This window comes from Falco biarmicus, chromosome 3 (genome assembly GCF_023638135.1).
Source record: "Falco biarmicus isolate bFalBia1 chromosome 3, bFalBia1.pri, whole genome shotgun sequence".
Taxonomy (NCBI): Eukaryota; Metazoa; Chordata; class Aves; order Falconiformes; family Falconidae; genus Falco; species Falco biarmicus.
In genome coordinates, this window is record NC_079290.1 from 109,547,370 (window position 1) to 109,560,216 (window position 12,847).

The window sequence follows — 12,847 nt, forward strand, 5'->3', positions numbered from 1 at the left end:
TACATGGGTTTATGTACAGGCGCCCGGGGCCGGCAGGCACAAGGCAAAGCGATTTAACCCCCCCACCCCCCCCAAGACGGATTTTGGGGGATCCTCGGGATGGGGGACGTTGGATCCAGCCCCGGAGGGACACAGCTCTGCCCACCGGCTTCTCCCTCAAAAGGGACACCCCACCCCCCCCCCAAAAAAAAAAAAACCCAACCCCCCAAAAAAACCGACCAACCACCAAACCCCCAAAATTGTTAAAAATAAACCCAAAACGTCCCCCAGGAGGTGGCAGCCGCCGCAGTCCCTGGCCCGGGTCCCAGTCCGTGAAGGGGGAGCGGCAGCAGCGGGCCCCCCCCCAGCTTCCTTTTTCTCCATCCACGGTTCGTTTTGGGTCTTATTTCTGTTTTTTTTTTTTTTTAGCAGCACCAACTTCTTGGCCAATAAATATATATATATATTTGTATCCAAAAAATGAGAGGAGAGGGGGCAGGGACTCGCAGGAGGAGGAGAAACATCCCCCCCCAGTCCGCCGTGTCATCCCCCCCCTCCAAAATAAACCAAACCGCCGAGATTCAAAGTGCTCTGAAACCGTCTTTGGATGTCACCAAACCTGCGGGGACCCGGAGCGAGGGGGGGGACACAGCCCCGGGCACGTCCCGCTGGGCTCCCGGCCAGGGCTGGGGGTGCTGCGGGTGAGTCTGCTTCTTCCTCCTCCTCCTCCTCCTCCTCCTCTGCGTGGGGGGTGTCCCCCCCTCCCCAATTCCCCGGTTAGATGAGGGAGATCCGTACGGGAATGCCAGGTGACTCCGTCCTCTGCGGCGAGTGCTGGCTGACGAGGTGCTCCACCCACGGTGTGTTTGGACATGTGCTTCATCAAATAGGTCTCCTGCGGGGGGAGGAGGAGGAGGAGGGAGGTGAGGGGGGGTGGGTCTGAGGGGGGGTGGGGGGGGGGCAGTTTTGTGGTTCAGGGTGGTGCTGGGGGTAGGTGGGTGGTTTTGGGGTTGGGGGTGGGGTTGGGGTTGGTGGTAGGGGGACGGTTTCAGGGTTAGGGGGGCTTCGGGTGTAGGCAGGTGGGGTTGGGGTTGGGGGTGGTATTGGGGGTAGGGGGCAGTTTTGGGGGTAGGGGGGTGGTTTTGGGGATGGTTTTGGGGGTAGGGGGCGGTTTCAGGGTTGGGGGGGTCGGGTGTAGGCAGGTGGGGGCTGGGGGCGGTGTTGGGGGTAGGGGGTGGTTTGGGGGATGGTTTTGGGGGTAGGGGCGGTTTCGGGGTAGGCAGGTGGGTTTGGGGTTGGGGTAGTGCTGGGGTTGGGGAGTGGCGTTGGGGTTAGGTGGGTGGTTTTGGGGGTAAGGGGGTGGGTTTGGAGTTAGGGGGTTGTTTCAAGGGTAGGGGGCAGTTTCGGGGGGTAGGTGGGTGGGTTTGGGGTTAGGGGGTGGGGTTGGAGGTAGGGGAATGGTTTTGGGGTTGGGGGTGGTGTTGGGGGCAGGGGGCAGTTTGGGGGTAGGGGGGTGGTTTTGGGGGTGGGAGGCCCGTGCCCCCGCTCACCGAGGTATAGGCGCGGCCGCACATGCTGCAGCAGTAGGCCTTGGCGTGCTTGATGGCGTGAGCCGAGAGGTGGATCTGCAGCGAGGCCGAGTCCGTGTACGCCCGGTAGCAGTTGGGGCACTTGTAGGGCTTGTCCTTGTTGTGCTGTCGCTGGTGGGACTGCGAAATGGCGGGGGAGGGGGGTTACGGCAGCCGCCCCATGCTGGGCCCCCCACAACCCTGGGGGGCCGGGGCTCCTGTCCCCCCTCCCAGGGTCCCCACCGCCACGCCGGCGCTGACCTGGAGGTTGGAGAGTTGCGTGAAGGCCTTTTCGCAGCCGGGGTGCGGGCACTTGTAGGGTCTGTCACCGGTGTGGATTCTGGGTGACAGGGAGGGGACGTCAGGTCACCGTCCCCTCTGTGCCCCCCCCTCGCAGCCTCACTGGGGACCAGCACTGCTCCCTCGCACGGGGAGGGGTCACACCAGGGCGTCCGTGTCTCATCAGGGGAGAGCCAAGGGGTTTGGAGGTGACGAAGGTGGTGGGGACGACGATGTGGGCACACAGAGGTAGTGGGGGATCACGAGGGTGGTGGGGACGATGAAGGTGCTGGAGACGATGAGTACGGTGGGGATGATGAAGGCAGCAGGGACAAGAAACATGGCATGGACAGATGTGGCAGGGGTGAGAAAGTGGTGGGGACAATAAAGGTGCTTGAGGGGATGAGCATGGTGGGGACCATCAAGGTGCTGGAGATGATGAGCGTGGTGGGGACAGATGACCATGGTGGGGACCATCAAGGTGCTGGAGATAATGAGCGAGGTGGAACAATAAAGGCAGGGGAGAGGGACTGGCATGGTGGGGACAGATGACTGTGGCGAGACCAATGAAGGTGCTGGAGATGATGAGCGTGGTGAGGATGATGAAGGTGCTGGAGATGATAAGCGTGGCGAGACCCATAAAGGCAGAGGGGAGGGACTGGCATGGTGGGGACAGTTGACCGTGGTGGGGTCAGTGAAGGTGCTGGAGATGATGAGTGTGGCGGTGACAGTGAAGGCAGTGGGGACAGACTGGCATGGTGGGGATGGATGAGCGTGGGGAGGATGATGGTGACGAGGACAGCGAGCACTGTGGGGACAGCGAGCATGGCACGAGAGATGCAGGGTGTGCACCCCACCACCCGCTAAGGGAAGACGGGGCTCAAGGCCCCCCCCCAGACCCTCCTGGCCCCGCAGGGATGCCGTGCCCTCACCTGGTGTGCTGCTGGAGGTGGGACAGCTGGCGGAAGGACTTCTCGCAGTAGGAGCAGTGGTAGGGTTTGACGCCCAGGTGGATGCGCAGGTGCTGGGCCAGGTAGGAAGCGTTGGCGAAGGATTTGGAGCAATGGGGGCACTTGTGGGGCTTGGCCTCTGTGTGCGACTTGGAGTGGATCTGCATCTCCGACTTGGTGAAGAACGTCAAGGGGCAGACCTTACACCTGGAGGAGGGTGGGGGGAGAACCCCGCAGGGACCGGGCTGGGCTGGGTGGGGGGGGGGCACCCCACCATCGCCCCGGCCCCCCCAGCGGGTGGGTGGGTGCCTACCTGTATGTCTTCCCCTCTTTGGCCGTCTCCCCCGAGGCCAGGATGGGATAGGGCACCACCAGGACCGGCGGTCCTGAGGGATTTTCTGCCTTGATCTTCTTACGGCCCCGTTCGGCCTTGGGTGCCCCCAGCAAGCCGTGGCCCTGGATTGTCTTTATGGAGTCGAGGAGGGGGGGGGCTGGTGATTCCTGAGATTAGGGTGGGCGAGGAGGCGATGAGGCGGCTCTGGCTGGTGGAGGTGGGAGTCGATGGGGTGGTGGTCCCCGTCCCCGTGCTGGATTCTGAGGTGCTGACCACCGGCGCGCGGGACGCCAGCCCCAACCCTGGTGGGCAAAGAGGTGGGGGGTGAATTTTCAGGGGATGCGCCCTCCCCTCTTCTCTCGCGGCAGGGTCCTGAATTGGGGGAACCCTCCCCCCTTGGCGTGGGCACTCAGCCCCAGTACCTGTGACGGTGCTGGTGGCTGGTCGGGCGTGCAGGGCCACATCGGGCTGGGGGACGGCTTGAGGGTGGAGACCCGGGACCTGCTGCAGTTTGGGGAGGGACATGATGGACTGGCTGCTTTCGGCGGGTGAAGGGGGCACCAGGAGGGGCTGCTGGGAGGCCACCGAGGTGGGGGGCAAGTGCGGGGGTCGGATCTTCTCCGCCATCAACTGCTCCTTGATTTTGTTGATCAGGACCAGGTTGTCCAGCTGGTGGGGGTGGAAAGAAGGCAGAGAGGTGGGTCAGGGCAGAGGAACCAGGACCCCCAGCCTCCCCTCCCTGGCGTCGTCCCTGTCCATCTGCCCTCCCTCCTCCCCAAAATCCCACTGTCCCGGCATGGGGGGGGGGTCCTACCTGGCTGGGCATGGTTGGGGGGGGTGGCCAGAAGTAGGGGTTGTTGAAGCGAGGCTCCGCCATCCTGCTGGGAAAGAGGGGGGCAGGTTATGGGGAGGCACCAGCCACCACACAGACACCCCCCCTCCCACCTCCCCTTGGGGGCTCAAACCCCACCGATACCATCAGTCCTCCCCCCGAAACAACACCCAGGCTCTGGAAGAGGGCAGGGAGCAGGCAGGGAGCAGGCAGCGCCAGGGAAATGCCCAAGCATCTTCCCAGCTGGAAAATTCCTGCAGGATCAGGGTGACACCAAGCACCCGCCTGCCCCGAAGACCCCGCAACACCAGCAAGCACGCTGGGAAGCCATTTGGCAAGGGGCAGGGGCAGAATTTGGGGAAAATAAAACCAAATCTCCCAACCCTGGAGGTATTGCTGCTCCTCCAATATCTCCAGGAGGGATTACAGAGGCGGACGGGATGCTGCTGCGGGAGAGGGCGAGCACGGTGGCGGCACATCGAACCCAAAGCCAAACCTGGCTGAATCCTCCCCCCAAAAAAAATAAAAAAGCCACCCCTATTCCTAAGCAAAGCAACCCACAACATCCAGGAGCAGCTCAGCAGGAAAACCCAGCCAGGAGATTTATAGAGACACTTAAACACATTGGGAAAATTAATTCTAAATCCATCTTTGGGTAATAGAAAACATCTGAAAGGGGGACGGCGAGAAAACAACACAGGCGTAATGGCCCAGTGTAAACGAGCATCGCCACGCCGGCAAACCTCATTACGGGGGTCTCCGAGGGTAAAGCATATAAGGAACCCCCGTGGAACATATAGGAGAGGGCCCCCAGGAGCTCTGTAATATAAACCAGGCCACAGCCAGCGTCCTGGGAGAAACTAGACCAGCACCTCCAGCAAAGCATGTCCCCAAAAGCCCGCGGGCTGGCAGGATTTGGGGGCGAGGTACCGATGGGAGAGCACTGGTGGCTGGGGAAACTGAGGCACGGAGAGCCCCAGGTCCTGGCCATGGGGATTTGGACACAGTCCTGCATTTGCCAGGCAGCCTCCTCCCAACACCACCAGCACTGCCGCTGTCCGGGAGCATCCCTGCTCCCACAAAAGAAGTGCCCTGGGAATGGGATGGGGCAATGAGCCTTCCTCCTCCTCGCACTCACTCACTGCCCCTACATTTAAATCAGACCTTGAGCTCTCCGTGGGTGGGTGGGCAGCACCCAGCAAAAGGGGGTCCTGGTTCCACCAGGGACTTTGCAACCGTACAGCCATCTCAGCCTGAACAAGAGCCACAGGCTGGACCCCTCCAGGCTCATTTTCACAGGAAACTGAGGCAGAGAGGAGGAGACTGGCCAAGCCTTGCGATACGGAGCAGCACAGCACAAGACAAGGCGCGTTTTTGGGGTGACTCAGACCGACACACTGGCAGCTGCAGGCAGCGCCGAGGAACGGAAGCCATTTCACGCGGCAGACCCCAACACCGCAGCCAGGCCGGGAGACCACCCGGACACTTGAGCACCCTGACTGGCTTCAGAAATCCCCCTTCCCTGCCTCCAACCGCTCCGCGTCACTTCCCGGCTGCCCATGCACCAATTTCAGCTTTTTCCAGTGAAAGCAGACCCAGATCCTCACAATAGCCCCAGGCACGATTGTTTTCCCCCGTTTTCTCTTCGTCCGCTGCATTTACCCCCATCTCTGTGGTGCAGGCAGGCGAAAGGCAGAGCCAGGAGTCCTGCTCTGCGCCATGCCTGTGCACACAGAAAGGGAAATTGCTGGGGCTATTAAATGCGCTTTCCCATACGCGTACACGCCCGCCACCGGCTATTTTATATAGATTATATATGTACCCGCATGCCACCCACGTTGTGTGTTTACCCACCAGCTACGTGTATATATATATATATATATGATCACTTGGGATGATGAGCATGGGATAGGGGGCTCTGGGGTGAGGGGATGACGGCACAAGGGGCCGGTGCACGCAGAGATGGGGCCAAAAGTGGAGGTTGTGGCAGGAAAAAAACCCTCGTGATGGAGACAGGCAGGGAAGCGGGCAGCAAGCAGGCAGGGGAGTGCAGGCAGGAGGGCTCTGGGTCTCCCTCGATGCGGCCAAGCACCCCAGCACCAACCCCACCACCCCGGCTCGGCCGGCAGCAGTCCCACGGCATGGGAAAACAGGAAACCAGAGCTATGATTAGAAAAGGGTTTTTTTGGAGCTGCTCCCCCCATCACAGCAGGTGCCCTGCGACCTCCGTCCTTCCCATCTGCCTGTCCATCCATCCCTCCGTCCTTCTCCCTGTCCCAATAGCACGCCGGGCTCCATCAGAGCCATCAGCGGCACCAAGAAGGATCAAAACCACTGGCGCGGCTCCCAGACCATCGTCGGGACAGGGCACGAACCACTACAGACAGTCCCAGGACCTCTCGTGCAAAGCTGGAGGTGGAGTTGGCAAAAGGCACAAAGGGCACTTTGGGGAGGAAAGCGCAAATATCGCATGTATCTTCCCCCCCCGCCTCCACCTGAGGAGGTCTTATTATATAAATAATATATCATTTGCAAAACCGTCGCACTCGGAGCTTGACGAACCTGCCCAGAATAAAGAGGAAAGAAATGGTCGGCGTGCCAAAAAAAAAAAAAAATACAAATCCTTGTTCCTGTCCCGATGTAATGTTATAAATCGTGCGGTATTTCATCGGGAGCAGAGGGAGCGGCTTCCCCCTCTCCCAGAGCTGGGATGGCTGGGGGAGGGAGCGGGAGGGGATAAAAAGCAGATGGGAAAAAAAAAACCAACCCATACATATATAAAAACTCCCTTTTTCTATATTCTCAGCTAACTATGAAAAATGGAAGCTGACATGCAGCAAAGAAAAAAAAAAGGAGAAAATCCATTAAAATGGAAATTATGAAGGGTGGGCAATGCTGCAGTGCATCTCCCCCTGACGCTGCGGGACCTGGCTGTGTGGGGCACGGGGGGCAAGTGGGGCAAATTAGGGCTCTCCCTGCCTCCCAGTTTTTGGCTGGGCAGGGGGAAACCCCCCCTGGGTAACAGACCTCCAGCAGCACGGGGTCCTGTGGTCCAAACCACAGGGTGGGAGAGCACCTGGCATCCTCTGCAGGCACGGGATTTGGCCCACTCTTGCCGAGCAGATGCCAAAGGTTGTCCCGGGGCAAAAGGGTGGGTGCAAAAAGCATCGCAGCCGCCCGAGTGGGCATGGCTGGAGGAGAGCGATGTCAGAAGAGCAAGCAGAAAGATGCGCGGAGCCCCAAAAACAGGGGCTGAACCCTGAATTCCCACAGAACGACACGGTACCCAGCATCACCGCTCAACTGGGCGAAGGGGGAAGCGGCAGCATCTCAGGTGACCCTAGAAAGACACAAAAACCATTGCCTCCGCACCCACAGGGAAGGAAGAGAGCTTGAGAAGCCAGCGAGCTGGGGTGAGGGGGGATGCCGAGGGGGATAGGGGTGCGGCGGCGGCAGCAAGGGGTCGGCGGTGACGAGATACGGTTGGACGCCGGTGTTTTGGTACTCACAGGCTGGCCTCAGAAGCCAGGTGGCCGCAGCTGCCTGGGGAGACGTGTCGATGAGGCTCCAGATTGATGGGAGGTAGATGATGGCACGGGTGGGCACGAGCTCACTAGAGCCTTCCAACTTCCTACCCAACTGCCGCTAAGTCAAGCTACAGTTCTCTAGGGAACGCCTCTACCTTGGCAGCCCTCTCTGTCTCGCCTTCGCTGAAATAAAAAGAAACAAGAGATTTCTTTTCACGGCACCGCCGAGAGAAAGGGGGCAGCTCCCAGGTACCAGCAACCCTGAGGACGGCGAGCGATCACCGACCCAGTACAGCCAGCAAACAGGGGGCTGGGAGGCGAGGGGAGGGATTTGGGGCGACCAGAGTGGCAGTTAAGAGTGTCTCAACGTGCCCTCGATGAAGTGAGAAGCTGAGCCCTCGGGGTCCCCCAACCGCAGTGTCCTGTCCCCGAGGGTCCCCAGCGAGAGCATCAGGGCAGAGATCCCACCCCCCCACCTCCATGCCAAGCGGCGAGCACAGGAAAGCCAACGGCGGCCCGACACGACGCAGCGGGCGAGAGCCAAGCGGGGTGGAGGTCCCCTGCGTGTCCCCCCCGCCCCAGCACGCCCTCGCCACCACGGGACAGACAGGGTACAGTGATGCTGGTGTAGCCGTGCTCCCGCCACCTCGCACAGCTGGGGAAGGGCAGAACCCAGTTCTGCCTCGTGCCGTGCCTCAGTTTCCCCCCAAAACACAAGGCCACGGCCCCTCTCCCCTGGAATTTTCCCCCCACGTCAAGTGGGGAAGCAGGATTTGCCTGGAGCAGGAGGGTTTTTCAAGAGAAAGCGAGTGCCCCTCCACAAAACCGCCATCCCAGAGCTGCCAGGGTGGGAAGCAGCATCCACCACCATCTCACTTGCATCCTCAGGGAACACATATCCCTCCCCACCCGGACTGTCCTCATCCGGGAGGGATTTACCCCTAAGCAGAGGTGGCAGAAGGCAGGCAAGGCCGAGGAAGCAGAAACGACAGGCAAGACCCGAAATCCCCATCGCTTGAGGAGGGGGGGGGCAGACCGCGCGCCAGAAGAATTCACCCAAGATGGAACCAATTAAACCCCACGTTTCCGCCCCCCGAAGGGCTGTTAACTGGTGTTTCTCCTTTGGATTTTCAGCAAAACCAACCCAAAATGAGCCTCAACGTAAACCCCATTCTGGTATGGGGGTCCCTGCATGGGAAAGGGGGCACGCGGGCACAGGGATGAGGAGCCAAGCACCGGCAGCAAGCAAAAGGGGAGGCAAAGCCACGCCAGGGACCACCACGGGATCCATGTGTCCCCCCGGGATGAATCAGGAAGGCAACGCTGCCAAAAGATGGGGGGCCAATGTGGCGCAACCCCAAATCCTCAGGGCCAAAACACCGTCTGTCTGTCCTGTCACTGATGGGACCCACTGAAGGGGACATGGGGACAGCCCGCAGGGAAACCTGGCGCCCGTGGGGTGACGGTCACACCAAACATGGGGCCCACGTGTCCCCCAAAACACACTGTTCCCCAGCACTAGGGGGGTTACCTGCTTCCCCAGACCCCCAAAGACACCCACCCCCCTAAAAGAGACCAGCTGGACATCCTGCAAGGCAAAGCTGGTGCCCACAAACCAGCCAGCTCAGGGGCAACCAGCCCCCCACGACAGCAAGGCAGGGGGGTCTGGAGAGCACCCATGGGTGACACTGCCCACTGGCGGGTGGGGAAACCGAGGCACAGGTGGCTTAGCAGGGGTTCACCCCGAGGAGGTAGCAAGCACGCACCGAATCCAACATGCACTTGTCATGACATCGCACCCGCTGACCAAAAATCCACATTTTTTACAGAAAAAAAATAAGGGGGGGTGTCAAGGGAGAAGAAGATTATTTTACGCATACAAATACACTCTCTTTAAACAGAAATTTCAAGTGATGACACTTACAGCGTGAGCAGGGTCCCCTCTGCTGCCAGATCTGGTCCCCTCCCCGCAGAGGGGGTAGCCAGGTGACTCCCCGTGCCCCCCAAAATCCTCCAGGGAAGGCCAAAATCTGCCCCCGCTTATATAAATATATATATATGCACATGATAATACCTATATTATGATGTGCGTATGTATTATTTTTATACGCATACATCTAATTACATGCACACACATCATTAAGCACATATAACGTTATTTTACGATGTAAATATATAATATACAGGGGTGGGTTTTTTTCCCTCCGGTCCCCTCAATAAAGCTGGCATGCCCACCTCTGCGAGTACTGGCGTTGCTTCCCCTTATCCGCGTCCATCTCCAGCTCTAGCTGAGACCGGGTGCTGCACGCGGGGCGTTTTTCTACGGGGGGACAAGGAGGACAACTTCACACACCCCGAACCCACCGCCAGCCCCCGGCGCGCGAGATCCCAGAGCGGAGGAACAAAAGCGAAGCGGCTCCGACCTACCCGACCCGTGGGAACTTGGGGTTTTTCCTGAAAATAGAGAGAAAAAAAAAAAAAAAAGAAAAAGAAAAAAAAAAAAGCAATGTGGTTTTTCTTTTTTTTAGCCCAGCTCACCCCCAAGCTGCCTGCAAAGCCAAGGGATGGGGAGCTGGCTGGAAAATCGGGGCTGAAATCCATCCCCTCGCCCCGGACCCTCCGCCTCTCAGCAAATTGCACGCCGGGAGGGACCAAAAACTTTTTTACCTCTCTGCTAAAATATCACTTTATAATCTCAAAGGCCTCGGGCTTGAAGCCGCTGTTGCCTGCTCCATCCTCCCCAGATTAAAAATCCCAGCTGATGTCCGAAGGACCGTGGGACCAGGGAAAAAAAGAAAACCAAACAAGGAGCATCCTCCGACCTTGCAGGGAATTTGCTGGAGAAAACGAAATAAAAATCTGCAAATTAATCATTCCTGGGTTAAAAAGCATCTTCGTCCGGCTTCACCGCAGCCACGCCGGCTCTAAGCTCCCCCCCGGGGCCCCCGACGTGGCCGGGAGATTATGGATGTATAAATAGTATATGGCTAAATATACGTCCAGGCAGACAGACAGACCTCTCTAAGCACCGCCACGGAAATTTGGGTCCCTCGCTAAGGCTGCCGCATTCCTGCCAAAGCGCGATGCAAAAATATTCCCCCGTTAGACCTTCCAGCCAGCGAGACCACTTTCTAGACAAAACCGGTTAATGCGGAAAGAGAGGAAAGGAAGGAAAAAAAAAAAAAAAAAAGAAAAAAAAAGAGGGGGGGAAAGGAATAAAAATGGTAATAATAGTAATAATAACCAAACCCCCCCCCCGCGCTTCTTCCGCCACCCCCTGCGTAAAGAAAAAAAAAAGCCATGAATAAATAAAAAAGCAAACCTCCCCCCCAAACATGCAACATCCACAAAAATAGGTACGTTCAGCTGCAATTAACTTTTCCATTAGACCATCCAGAGGGAGAGAAAAAGAGAAAATCCAGCGAAACGGGTATTTTCCTGGATGTTCCCCCCCTTTTTTCTCCCCTTTTTTTCTCTTTCCCCCCCACTTTTCCTTCGTCCTCCTCGGCAAAGCGGGGTGGGGGGGGGTGGGGTGGAGAGTGTAAAAATAAAATAATAACAATAAAAAAAAAAAAAAGAGGTGGAAAAAAGGCGAAGTTTGGCGTTAAGTGAAGTTGAAATCCTCGACCTGGGAGGGGAGATGGGGGGGGGGGTGGGGGGGTGGCCTTTTTTTTTTTGCAGACAAAAAGGCCGGGGGATGGGTATGGAAGGGGGGGTTTAGGGGGGGGGGGTTTGGCCCGGCCGGGAGCTTCCCCCCCCCTTCATCCGCCGCCTCTCCCACATTCTCAGACGGTTTTATTAAAATTCGCAGACAAAAGGAAAACAAAAATGGCAGCCCCGGCTTATTTTTAAAACGCTAGGACGGGGACGCCATATTCTGCAGATCTGCGAGGAGGGGAAGGAAGGGGGGGGGTGTGACGAAAAAAAATGTAAAAAAAAAAAATAATAAAAATTAATTTAAATTAAAAAAAAAAAACGAAACGCAGAGCGGGGGGGTGTGGGGCCGCCCCCCCCCCAATCGCACCCGAGGGGGGGGGGTGGGGGGGGGTCTGAGGTGTTTTGGAGGAATGGATGTGGGGGGGAAAGGGGGGGGGGGAAGGAAGGGAAGAGGAAAAAGGAGGGGGGGGGGAGAAAAAAAAAAAAAGACACTTCCTATACCAACAGCCATGCTGCCCCCGCCGCGTCCCGCCGGCTCCGCCGCACGGAGGAAGATGGGCGCCCCGCGCCGCCCGCCCGCCCCCGCGCCCGCCCCCGCCGCCCGCCCAGCCCCGGGCCCGGCCGCGGCGCCGCCTTCCCCTTCCTCACCCGGGAGCGGGGTCCCTCGGGGTCCCCCCGGCACCCCCAAGTCTCCGCAGGCCGCCAGGGGCTGCTCAGCCCGCCTGCGTCCCCTCGGCCCCCGCCAGGTCCCCGCAGCCCGCCAGGGTCCCCGCAGCTCCACCGGTTCTTCTCAGCCCGCCTGGATCCCCTCAGCCCTCCTAGGTCCCCTCAGCCCGCCTGGATCCCCTCAGCCCCCCCGGTTCTCCTCAGCCCGCCTGGATCCCCTCAGGGCCCCCCCAGGTCTCCTCAGCCCCCTCAGATCTCCTCAGCTCCCCCAGATGCCCTCATCCCACCTGGATCCCCTCAGTCCCCCTAGGTCTCAGCCTGCCTGGATCCCCTCAGCTTCCCTGGTTCTCCTCAGCTCACCTGGGTCCCCACAACCTGCCTGGATCCCTTCAGCCCACCTGGATCCCCTTGTCCTCCCCAGATCTCCTCAGCCCCCCCAGGTCTCCTCAGCTCCCACAAGTCTCCTCAGCCCGCCTGGATCCCCTCAGCCCCTCCAGGTCTCAGCCCGCCTGGATCCCCTCAGCCTCCTCAGATCTCAGTCCGCCTGGATCCCCTCAGCCTGCCAGATCCCCTCAGCCTCCTGGTTCTCCTCAGCCCCCCAAATCTCGTCGGTCTCCCCCAGATCTCCTGAGCCCCCCCAGTTCTCCTCAGCCCCCCTCAAATCTCATTGCTGAGGTCCCTCTCAGATCTCTCCCTCCAGGTCTCCTCAGCCCCCCCAGTCCCCCCAGCCCCTCTCCCTACCTCTGCAGCCCCATAGCCCCCCTCAGGGTGTCACCCCCACCTTTGCCCCCCCCAGCCCCTTGGTGGGTCTCTGCAGACCCCAGGGTCTCCCCGAACGCCCCAGCTTTGGCAGCCCCTTGGGCCTCCCCATTTGCTTTCTCATCCCCACATTCCTTTTGCGGAGCATCCTTTTTCTTTAAAATTTAAATTTATTTCTCTGTTTTTTCATCATTTTATCCGTGTCCCCCTCATCTTGGCCCCTCACTCCAAATCAGCAGCTACAACCCCCAGGGGAAGGAAAATGGAGGCAAATCCCACCTGGTTCCCCGCCTTCC

At 59.1% G+C, this 12,847-nt stretch overlaps 1 protein-coding gene across 1 annotated transcript; it reads right to left on the reverse strand.

Moving 5' to 3' along the window:
• Nucleotides 1-565: 565 nt before the first annotated feature.
• LOC130146600 (zinc finger protein 362-like) lies at nt 566-11,654 on the reverse strand. The gene is given in 12 exon segments (XM_056332873.1): nt 566-834; nt 836-874; nt 1,530-1,688; nt 1,809-1,887; nt 2,759-2,983; nt 3,090-3,265; nt 3,267-3,412; nt 3,533-3,779; nt 3,925-3,988; nt 9,705-9,789; nt 9,897-9,923; nt 11,628-11,654. Coding segments are annotated over 12 exon segments (1,335 nt in total). The 5' UTR covers nt 11,638-11,654; the 3' UTR covers nt 566-756.
• Between the last annotated feature and the right edge of the window lie 1,193 nt (nt 11,655-12,847).